We start from the raw sequence: 11445 nt of genomic DNA, 5'->3' as shown, positions 1-11445 counted from the left end.
AAAACAACTTTCTCCAGCTGAACTCAGACAAGACTGAAATCATCGTCTTTGGCCTACAAACCAAGATAGAAAGCTTGGGGTAATAAAGCCACATCAAATCAATAACATCAGCAGCTTTTTACCATCTAAAACATTGCCAATATAAAAAAATATAGTGTCTAAACCAGATTTGGAGAGACTTATCCATTTGTCTCCAGTAGATTAGACTACTGTAACGGCCTGCTCACTGGCCTCTCCAAACGAGCTGTAAAACAGCTGCAGTACATCCAGAACCAGGAAGTACCATCACATTAGTCCTGTTCTCAGGTCTCTGCACTAGCTGAGAATAGACTTTAAAGCAACTCTGCTTGTATACAAGTCTCTCCATGGCCTAGCACCAAAGTACATCTTGGGCATGTTAGTGCCATATGAACCATCTCGGACTCTGAGGACTTCAGGTACTGGCCTCCTGCTGGTACCAGAGTCAGGACTAAACATGGACCGGCCTCCTGCTGGTGTCAGAGTCAGGACTAAACATAGACCGGCCTCCTGCTGGTGCCAGAGTCAGGACTAAACATGGGGAATGTGCGTTTCAGTTTTATGCAGCTAAAATCTGGAATAGTCTTCCTAAAGATGTGAGACAGGCTTCGTTGGCAATGTTCAAATCTAAGCTAAAAACAGTTTTGTTTAGCTGTGCATATGACTGAAAGGATTTTTCTTTGCGCTCTTCGATTTTATTTCTTAAACTGTTTGTGATTTAATTGTTAACTGGCAGACAGACTATTCTGTGACCTATTTTTGACATTTTAAATACTAAAAGACGGGTCTGGGACTATTTTGAGGTGGTACTCTGTACCTTTAAATTTATTACGATTTAAACACAATTACAATTGAACATGTAAATCCTTCTGCTGGACACAATAGCCCATTGTGCCGGTGTCCAAGTGCAGCAGCAGAGCAGGTGCTTGGGGAGTGGGTTAGAACACTCGCTGGTTAGGTTGTCGGTCAAATCAGAATAGTTAGAATGAATCAAATGTTTAATCCCTGCCAGTACAATTCTAATACAGGTAATCAGAGCGCTTACCATCTGTCCCTATCGAATGTGACGGCAACTTACACGGGCGGTCCGGACGTGCCAAAAAACCTTGCACTGAACATTTTATAACATTTCAATATGGGGCGTATTATGAAGTAACGCCTCATTGGTCTTCTCTGTATTTTTCCACTCGCTGTCGTTTCACACACAGTTGACCTTGAGCTCGTCTGCAGCTTCTCCTGCACAGGTGTCTTCCTCATCAGAGAGTGGCTTAGAGGAACAATGGGATATGTGTCCGCTTGTGCGTGTAAGAGGTAAACCCTTCATAATTTCAGCGTATATCAAAATATAGTTTAATACAGTCTCGTAAAGTTGATATAGTTGGTAATAAAATATAGTAAAGTTGATTTATTTGGTTTCCCCTTCATTGGTCTGTAACTTATTGTGTGAAGCACTTTGAATTGCCTTGTGTATGAAATGTGCTCTACAAATAAACTTGCCTTGCCTTTATTTATGTATAGTACATTTTGTCAACACAAAGTCTCCAAAGTGCTGCAAAGAATACAAAACAAACTAAACCAAGGTTTAAACGTAAACTAAGGTAAGCATATGTATGATTATTAAACCAGATTATTTGTGATAATTTGTAACAAATGTTCAATAATGAAGTCATGTTTTAGCAAAGAAACAGAAATGCCTTTATCTACCGCAGCACAAGAAGATTCAAACTCTATATATGGCTGAGGTAGGAACGTCTCTGTTTAAAATAGTTGGAAAGTTCATTCTGAATGAAGAAAGTCTTTGTTTTACAGGTACTTGGTCATGTTGAGTGTTGTTTTGACTTTATTATCGTAGGCATTGATGTAATACATTTTCAATATCTATTTCCAAGTTTAGCGCGGTACGGCCATCATCCGAAACTGTTCAGGGGAGATTGTGAACCCCTGGACCCCAACCAGACTGGGCATCTCTCCTGGAGGCGCAGTCAAAGTGAAGCGCTGCAAGATAGCCGCAAAGAACAGGAACAGCTGCATCTTTGCGAGGTACTCCCCCAAACACGCACGCTTACCTGCAGAAAGATGATGCACCTTAAACAATCAATTATAATTATAAAGGCTTATGTTTCTATACCCTTTTAACTATTAGCCAACCACAGCCTCCCTTTGCCTCTCAACCAATTCTTCCTCTGGCAATTATTTGTACAGCTTTCTGCAACTGTCTTTCATAGCAGTCTCCTCAGCTTTTCTTGACCTCCTTCCCACCAGTGGAAGTGGAGATATGTTTACCAACAGTAGACTTATTTTCACTTTCACATCTCAGACATGGGCAGGAGGCTAGCAGCATTTATTACAAAAACTGTGTTGTTTTGACTTAAAGACTTATTGTGTGTAACACTAACCTGCAGAAAATGGCAGAAATGCATCTCTTCTCCGGAAACGTCCTTCTACATCCAGGAAGTGCCCAGGGTTAAACACATCGGGCGTCTCCCATTCATTCTTGTCAAACAGCACAGATGAAAGATTTGAGGCTATGGCAGTGCCCTGAAATAGACCATTAACAGTTTTAGAAAAGTTGGAAAGAAAAATGAACAAATATCCAATTTTCTAACAGCATTTATTAACCATTATTTTTGTCTTGGTTCTTGACTCACTTCTCCCACTGCAAAGACCTGCACGAGCTAACTGAAATGGTGACTTGTTTCATGTGAATTAACTAATGAGCTGGTCTGAATGTACTGTCTGTGATTTTTAATTTGTACTTGCAAAAAAGGGCTCTCAACACCTATAAAGGTTGTAATTTAGAAACTTAACACAATCACTAGTTACCTTGGGTATAAAATATCCGCCAAAAGTGGTGTCTTTACTGGCCATTTTGGGGAATCCCAGGGGCAGAATATTTGCAAACCTCTGCACCTCGTGGATCACAGCGTCAGTGTAGGGCATGTTGGGCCGGTCTGTCAGGTTGGGCTGTCGAGACTGTCCAATCACAGCATCTATCTCTGCCTGCACCTTTGCTGAGAGACAAAGACAAAGCTGAAATGCACATTAAGTTTCAGTTTCCATTGGCTGACTAACTTAAAGTTTAGTTAAATTTGTGTAACTAGTGACATTATTTAGGGGCAGAAACTGATTTGTTTGGGTTCATCTGTGCTTATTTTTGTGATCATAAGTCCTTGAAAGCAAAAGAGCCGTGAATAAATCCCTACTGGTTTCACTGGTTTTCATTAGGCTAACAAAAAGATCTATGACACGACACAATCCCAAGCTTTATACCTTCAAAACCCAACAGTATTCTCAAAACTGCAGCTTGGATAACTAACCCTGTATCTCTGGGTAGTTCATCATTAGGACCATGGCCCAGCGCAGAGTGGTTGCAGTTGTTTCAGTTCCAGCCTCCATTAGGTCTAAGGTGCACACCAGCAAAGTGTCCAGGTTAAAGCCAGCGAGGGGGTCCTCCTTTTTCTAAAAAAAAAGAAAACATTTACTTTTGAATATATATATATTTTTAAATTTCATTTATACAGGGGAAGACCTCAATGAGAGTAGTTCTCTTTTTCATGGGCAGCCTGTGATTACAGAATACACAAGTACAGAATATCAAAATAATATGTCAATAAAACCAACAATAAAACATGGAATACGTTAAATAAGATAACACACACAATATAGAATAAAATATGCGAAACAGGTCGAATGAATGAATGGTCATTTAAACGAGTTTAACATTAAGATGGTGGGTAATTCTGTGCAATTAAAGATTGAAAATATAGTTTCCATTGCTATCATTACATTTTACAAACAATATTTCCAATGTAATCCCTCTTTAATCCAGGACTGTGTCGTTGTCTGCTCTTGAAACCTTTGATATTATCATAAATGTTTGACAATGATCCTTCTTTAAAGTAACGACATCCATTATCCGGCTATATTCATCAAATGAAATCACAACATTTTCAGATTAACAATAGTGATTTTGCCTTTAGACTATGTCGGTTCCAGTAGCTTGGCTTGTCTCACCTTCTCTATCTCTCCCAGGAAAACGTCTATGTAGTCGCGAGGGTCGTCCGGGTTTACTTCCTCTTGGTGCTTCTTTATTTCTTGCATCAGGAAGTCCAGGATCTGATTGTAGTTCTTGTGGACTGTGTGATGTGGCCCCGGTAAGTGCTTCATCAGACCAGGGAACACATCATATAACTGAGGAAAGATACCACGGTGGGTGTTCAACGATTATTACCAAGAATATTTATTAAGGCTTGACTTAAACACTTATAAATAAACAAATACGTGTTAACCATTGAAGTCGTCGATCCTCAATTTACCTATCCAATCCCAGGCGGAGGTTTTTACGCGTCACACTGACGATACGGAAGTAGCTTTTCACCCCCCGTTCCAAAACATTCAAGATGGCGGACCCGGTGTTTACTTCTGCTCTCGCTTTGGTTTAAACAATCAGGAAAGTCCGCTCTACTCGCCGTGATGAACGTGCGTTAGATGCGATTATGCGAAGGGCGTCATCGCGATTCAGGAGACATTTTCTACGTTTGGGGACGGATAACGCGGAACACGCCTTGTTGACATTGGCTACGTAATATCTGGTTAAGCGTGTCGCGTTTTTTGCGTCACTTCTGGGTTTATGTGATTGGTTCTGTCTCTGCTCTAAACTCCGCCCTAGAAATTTAAATGCAGTTAGACAAAGACATAAACGGATTGGGGCTTTCCTGAGGAAAGCTGATGATGGTTCTAGGGTTCTGCAGGAAGGAGGATTGACTCAGGTGGATGATCTCAATAGTGCAATTGTCTCGCTCATCACGCAGTCAGCGGTAGGCACGATTTCTAAGAGTGGTGGTAGTGGACATAGGAAGCGGGTGCCGTGGTGGACTGAAGCATGTGGTCATGCTGTTAGGGCGAGAAATGCGGCGTTTCGCCGGCTAAGGGTTGCCCACACTGAGGATGCCCTCATTGACTACAAGAGGGCCCGCGCTGTTGTGCGGAAAACTGTGAGAACGGCCAAGAGTGCCTATTGGAGGCGGTATTGTTCCAAAATTGGGAGAGAAACGCGTCTCGGGGATGTTTGGGGGATGATTAAGCGGATGCATGGGGTTGAGCGCCGTCATGGGACCCCGGTCCTAATACTGAATGGTGTTGAAGCAGTCAGCGACGTTGACAAAGCTGAACTGTTGGCCAGCACCTTTGTGTCGGTGCACAGCTCTGACAATCTCTGACCTGCGGAAAGGCACTACAGGGAGAGTACTTTGGCCCAGAATTCTGAGCTGATTGGGCACCAGCCTTCGACTCAAGATGACCTTGACCTTCCGTTTAGTTTGTTTGAGCTAAGGAGAGCACTTTCTAAGGCGAAACAGACAGCCCCGGGTAAAGATGAGGTGTGCTATGACATGCTCTCTCATTTGACTGATGACACGCTTGGGCTAGTCCTGGGTCTTTTCAACCGTGTTTGGGATTCAGGTTGTGTTCCATCTGCGTGGAAACAGTCTACGGTGGTGCCGGTTCTGAAGCCGGGTAGGCCAGCGTCTGACCCTTCAAGTTATAGGCCGATTGCCTTGACGTCGCAGCTCGGGAAAACGATGGAGCGCATGGTTACCGAGCGGTTGGATTACTTCTTGGAGAGTCAGGGTTTGCTTCCCGCGCACCAGAGTGGTTTCCGTAGGGGCAGGAACACCATGGATTCCGTGTTGTGTTTGGAATCTGATATCCAGCTGGCCAGGGCTCAGAAAGAAAAGGTTATTGCGGTGCTCTTTGATGTGGAGAAGGCGTACAATATGGTTTGGAAGGATGGGCTCCTCATTAAGCTGGCGGAAGTGTGGTGTGAAGGGTAAACTGTTTAACTGGGTCCGGAGCTTTCTGTCTGGCCGGCGTATCCAAACCAGAGTGGGCGCTGCTTACTCTGGGGTCTATGGGGTGGAGAATGGGATCCCGCAGGGGAGTGTGTGTAGCCCTATCTTGTTCAATGTTATGATTAAGAACATCTTTGACGACGTGGATGGGTCTGTTGGGAGGAGCCTTTATGCTGACGATGGCGCTCTATGGGTGAGAGGGAGGAATCTCTGGTTTTACGAGGCGAAACTGCAAAGGGCAATACAGCAGGTGGAGCATTGGACCCTGAAGTGGGGGTTTAAACTGTCCGTACGGAAGTCTCAAGTGATCTGTTTCTTCAATGGGCATAGGGACGTCTCCCTTCGACTGCATGGGCAGGTGCTCGAACAGGTCAGGGAGGTGAGGTTCTTGGGGGTCACCTTTGACGAGAGGCTTAGTTGGCGTCGGCACATTGATGAGGTCAGTGGTAAATGCAAAAGGGTGAATAACTTGCTTCGTTGTCTATCCGGCCAGGACTGGGGGGCCAGCAGAAGGTCGCTCCTGGGTATTTATCGGGCCGTCATGAGGGCGGCTATTGATTATGGCTGTATAGCCTACATGTCTGCGGCTGAGACTAACTTAAAGAAGCTTGATGTGAAGCAAGCCCAGGCCTTGCGCATCTGCTGTAGGGCTTTTAGGACCTCCCCTGTCTCGGCGCTGCAGGTTGAGTTGGGGGAATTGCCGTTACGGCTCCGGAGGCTAGAACTTCTGTTGGCTTACTGGGTGAATGTGCAAGGTCATACGAGCTCTCACCCGGTGAGGGACTTTCTCAGGGTTGATGGGGGGCAGAGTGAGGCTGGCGGTATGATTTTCAGCCAGGTAGGAAAATGCGAAGGCGCGGCTTGCGGGGGTTGGTGATCTGCGTGTGAGCCCGTCGGTGGCTTTGTCTGCTATAGCTCCGTGGAAGTTTGTCCCGGCTCCTGTTGATGTTAGCTTGCATGGCAAGCTTAGAGGAGTCGCTGGGAGGGCACCGCAGTTTGCCGTTCAAGCGCTCATTGATAAGCACTCAGGTGATGTGTTTATTTATACCGACGGGTCTAGGGATCCTGAGAGTGGGCGTACTGGCGCCGCTTATTTTGTGCCTGACCTGGGGCTAGCGGTCAAGAAGAGGTTGACAGATCGCCTTTCTGTTTTCACGTCGGAACTTATAGCGATACGGTTGGCGTTGGAATGGGCGGAATCTGCTTTGCAGTGTTGCGGCATTGTGGTGGCCTCTGACAGCCTTTCTGCATTGCAAAGCATTAAATCTGGGAAATCGGATTGCAGACAGGATGTGTTGAATGGCATCTTCTGTCTGATGCTCTCCCTGTCCAGGAAGGATGTGAGGGTTTCCTTCATTTGGGTCCCTGCGCATGTGGGGGTGGATGGTAACGAAATGGCTGATGCACTGGCTAAACGTTCCCTTCGGCGGCCATCAATTGATGTGGCGGTTGAGTTGGGCAAGTCTGAAATCAAGCCCGTTATCAAGAGTCATGTGGTCGGCCTTTGGCAGGAATTTTGGAGCCACTGTGTTACTGGACGGCATCTCTATCACATACAGGGTAGTGTGGGTCCTTGCGGGTCTATGGGCAGGAACGCGTGGGAGGAAAGGGCCTTCGCCCGCATGAGGATTGGCCATACTGGACTCAATTGGTCACTGAGTAGGATAGGCAAACATCCGACCGGTCTGTGTGGTCACTGTCGGGTGCCAGAGACTGTCGAGCATGTGCTGATTTGCTGTGAGGCTTATGATAGGGAAAGGGCCGGGTTGGCCTTGTGGTTTCGGAATAATGGGCGGGAGTTCAATCTGCGGAACGTTCTGGCGATCCAGTCACAGGGTTTGTGTCAGGCTGTGGTTGATTACTTATGTAGCACAGGGCTGGGAAACGTTTATAGAGGTGGGGGGTGTTGGAGACTGAGCCGAGGATGAGGAGCAAGAGGATGTTCTAACGCGCTTGGACTTCATGGGCCTAGAAACGCCAAAGTGATGGAAGAAGGACTTCTAAAGGATAAAACGACAAAGACGTCCCATGACCTCATGGGCTTTGTAAAACAACAAAGACGTCCCATGATCTCATGGGCTTTGTACTTCCAAAGCACCGAACGTCAAAGAGGGCGAGGAAGGTGAAGAAGAGTCTCCCTGGAATAAGGCCGGTTGGTCTCTGACACAACAACTACTCTAGTCACAAAAACACATCATGACCTCATGGGCTTTGTAACACCAAAGCAATGGGAGGAGTACTTTTACGGACTACGACAGAGTCTGAGGACTACGAAACGTCTGAGGAATAAAGTCTGCAACACTCGGATGCCAACCGCCATAAAACAACAACAACAACAACAACAACAACAACATAAACGGATTCCTTAAAAATATATTGAATAAATGTTAACAATGGTAAAAGGAATATTTCTACTTTTTTGTGGGTAATTATGAAGTAATTTCACATTTGTCTGATACTCAAACATCATCAACTAATATAAACACACATTTTCGCACATTTCTGTTGGATTGTCACAATATCTTCTGATTATTGTTATCAGGATATTCATTTTGACAATATCACCCACTTCTTGACACAAAAGCCATTTTAAACTGAAGCATAGATAAATTGAATAAATAAATTGTGAACTGAATCTCGATGTTGTGTCTCGTGCCATCCCTTCATAACATCAAACATGCCTTAATTTTTTTTAACCCGATTTAAAATCCACGCTGTAATAGACTTGCTTGTGCAATTGGAGAGCCAGCCAAAAGAACAGCCTCGGTGTCCAGCTGAAGAATCCTACGGAAGCGGTCGTCTGTGTACTCGAAGCGGTGTCCAAACAGCACAGAACTGATGATGTTGCTCACACCATTAGTTATGGTGGCCTGGGGGTTGAACGGTCTCTCTGGAAAGACATAACATGTGTCTTTCAGATAGTTTTAAGTAGAAATGCACAATAAAATACATGAAATACATTCAGATCTCCTACAGTGAAACAACAGATGGATAATTTTGGAATGTACTTTTAGCAGACGGGAAAAGGCACAAAGAAATGGATGATACAGACTGAACTGTCAAGGACATGACATGACTGAAATAAACGTGGACATTTGTAAAATGAAAAGGTTTCGTTTTTATGTTGGAAAAGACATTGCACTTTGTTCACCAGGTTTCACCAGGAAAATTGCAAATGACTAAGAGTGAAAAAGTCAAAAAGAGATATCTGTGAACTAAACAGCTGTAATCTAAAATACTGCCACTAGGTTGCATTCACGTTCTAGAATTATGTCATAACCTCAGATGGCAGGAAAGACACACATTTCCTTATTGATGGCATTGGACTTTAAATATCTCAAAGGTAAATTCACACTTGTTAAACCTCTTAGTGACTATACCTAAGAACTTATAGTATTACAACAAAAACCTGCATTTCAACAATATTCATTTTAGCTGGCCTTCTGGGCTGAGGGAATCTTATGATGTCACATGAACGCAACTTATTCTTGGGATCCAATTACCTTGCTCTTCTTTGAAGCTCTCACACAGGAAATGACATTCTTCCTCAATGTACTTCTCCTGGGTCCTCTGTCCTTCTCCAAAATAACGTAGATGGGTGCTGGCGAACTTCCTTTGCTTCTTCCACAGGTAACCATTACTCAAAGCTATGCCTGTGTGCAAAGTTGGTTTATCATCAAATATACATAGCCCTACCACTATCATAATTATCATCTGTTATCATTGTACTGTTTACTGACCAATTCCTTTGAAAATGACATGAAATAGAGGAATTTCTGGTCGCTCTGTGAAGCTGTCCAGTTGGCTGACGAGAGCCTCTCTGACCATCTTGTATCCAGACACAAACACTATTTTATCGCTACCTCTCCGCAAACTGAAGACTGGGCCATAGTCCTCAGTAAGCTGTTGAGGAACAGAAGGTAAGTCATGTTCCAGTATAACATTAATGACATAGTTTTATTATATTTATGACCTCTTCTTTTGTATAGGTGAAGTGTTTGGTTTGGGAGCTTGCCACATTAAAAAATAAAATAAAATAACGTTCTTTAAGCTTACCTTGTCTATTGATTTTATGTCCAAACTAGTGAAGATGTTTCCAAGAAAAGGCACAGCCGGTGGTCCTGGTGGAAAGTTCTGTGCTCTTCCATTTTTTACCAGGTCAACCAAAATTAAAATGGTAAAAACCAAAAGGCACCAACCCCAAAAATTCAGACACTCAAAAATAGTTTGGAAAATCATCTCTCTGCTCCTCTGTTGCTGCAAAACAAATGAGCAGAGGCCAAGGCAAACACAGGAATGGTTATGTAATACTGTTATTGTGTTGAACCCTTTGAGACCAGAGAGTGAGAGGAGTGGGGGCTGTTTACTGACTCTCTGCAAGCCTGGGTTAGATAAGGACAAAAACAGATTACCGTATTTTCCGGATTATAAATCGCACCTGCCTCCAGAGCGATTTATATGTGATATTATTTATTATTTTCACACTGGCATGAGGGCGCTCTAGACTCTAAACAACACAGAATAAGAATGGGCATTTCCTCTACGTCTGGAGTTTGTGGAGTTGTTTAGAAGTGACACAGAGGAAGAAGAATTCAATGGATTTAGTGATTTGAGGTAATACTGATGCTTTGGTAAACTTGTTGAAAAGGTGAAAGCATGTTCTTTATGCTATAGTTATCTGAATAACTGTTAATATGTTACGTTAACATACCAGACACTTACCACAGTTCGTTGTCTCCTCGTTGTAGCTGAAGGTGTTAGCGTTAGCATACGTACACCTATTCACCATGTTCTCTAATCTATTATTATTTTAAACTGCATTTCAAGATGAAACGTCTGTTTATGGTTTTGGATTTCATCAAATTAATTTCCCAAAAAAATGCGACTTATACTCCAGTGTGATTTATGTGTTTTTTCCCTTCTCAATCATGCATTTTTTGGCCGGTGCGATTTATAATCCGGAAAATACGGTAAATACTGTCGAGTTCCTTTGTTATCCAAATATTTAAAAAATATATATATATTTATATATATATATATATATATATATATATATATATATATATAAAAGATCATCATCATTATCGGGTATTGTAGAAAAATATTCAGTTTTAGTCATCTGGACTATTTTGTCAGATGATTACAACTGAATCTTTTTCTACAATGGAACACTCCTGGACAAATGAAGGATGGGGTATATATGGGCTATTGTTCGTAGAAATTTTATGAAAATTTAATCCATTTTGGAATAGGGAGTGTCTACAGAGCCGCGGCGCACGGCCGAAACTGCTGGGCTATTTGACCGTGCCGGGTTAGAACGCGCCGGGTTAGGTTTAGGGTTAAGGTTAGGGTTAGGGTTAGGGTTAGGGTCAGGGTTAGGGTTAGGGTTAAGGTTAAGGTTAAGGTTAGGGTTAGGGTTAGGGTTAAGGTTAAAGTTAGGGTTAGGGTTAGGGTTAGGGTTAGGGTCAGGGTTAGGGTTAAGGTCAGGGTTAGGGTCAGGGTTAGGGTCAGGGTCAGGGTTAGGGTTAGGGTTAGGGTTAAGGTTAAGGTTAAGGTTAGGGTCAGGGTTAGGGTTAAG

The 11445-nt window shown here is 43.4% G+C and overlaps 1 protein-coding gene across 1 annotated transcript; it reads right to left on the bottom strand.

The window, feature by feature from the left end:
* Positions 1 to 1656: 1656 nt before the first annotated feature.
* On the bottom strand, positions 1657 to 10166 carry LOC140372485 (cytochrome P450 2J2-like). The gene is made up of 9 exons (XM_072459581.1): positions 9924 to 10166; positions 9608 to 9770; positions 9371 to 9520; positions 8597 to 8757; positions 4033 to 4209; positions 3336 to 3477; positions 2842 to 3029; positions 2415 to 2556; positions 1657 to 2084 (listed from the first exon to the last, which is right to left on the bottom strand). Exons 1-9 carry the CDS (start codon positions 10104 to 10106, stop codon positions 1909 to 1911), a joined length of 1482 nt encoding a protein of 493 aa, XP_072315682.1. The 5' UTR covers positions 10107 to 10166; the 3' UTR covers positions 1657 to 1908.
* Positions 10167 to 11445: the final 1279 nt, after the last annotated feature.

This window comes from Eucyclogobius newberryi, unplaced genomic scaffold (assembly GCF_026437365.1).
Source record: "Eucyclogobius newberryi isolate DKJ021-1_F unplaced genomic scaffold, fEucNew1.0.hap1 SCAF_237, whole genome shotgun sequence".
Taxonomy (NCBI): domain Eukaryota; kingdom Metazoa; phylum Chordata; class Actinopteri; order Gobiiformes; family Gobiidae; genus Eucyclogobius; species Eucyclogobius newberryi.
Note: the sequence above shows the minus strand (reverse complement) of the source record. Positions and strands in the feature narration are given on the sequence as shown.

Bases quoted from the DNA above. Each gene is read 5' to 3' on its own strand.
- LOC140372485 (XM_072459581.1), bottom strand. From the start codon at position 10,106: ATGATTTTCCAAACTATTTTTGAGTGTCTGAATTTTTGGGGTTGGTGC. The intron at 9,521-9,607 runs GTCAGTAAACAG...CTTTGCACACAG, and splicing joins TGTCATTTTCAAAGGAATTG to GCATAGCTTTGAGTAATGGT. The intron at 4,210-8,596 runs GCAAGTCTATTA...ATCTTTCCTCAG, and splicing joins CTGGCTCTCCAATTGCACAA to TTATATGATGTGTTCCCTGG.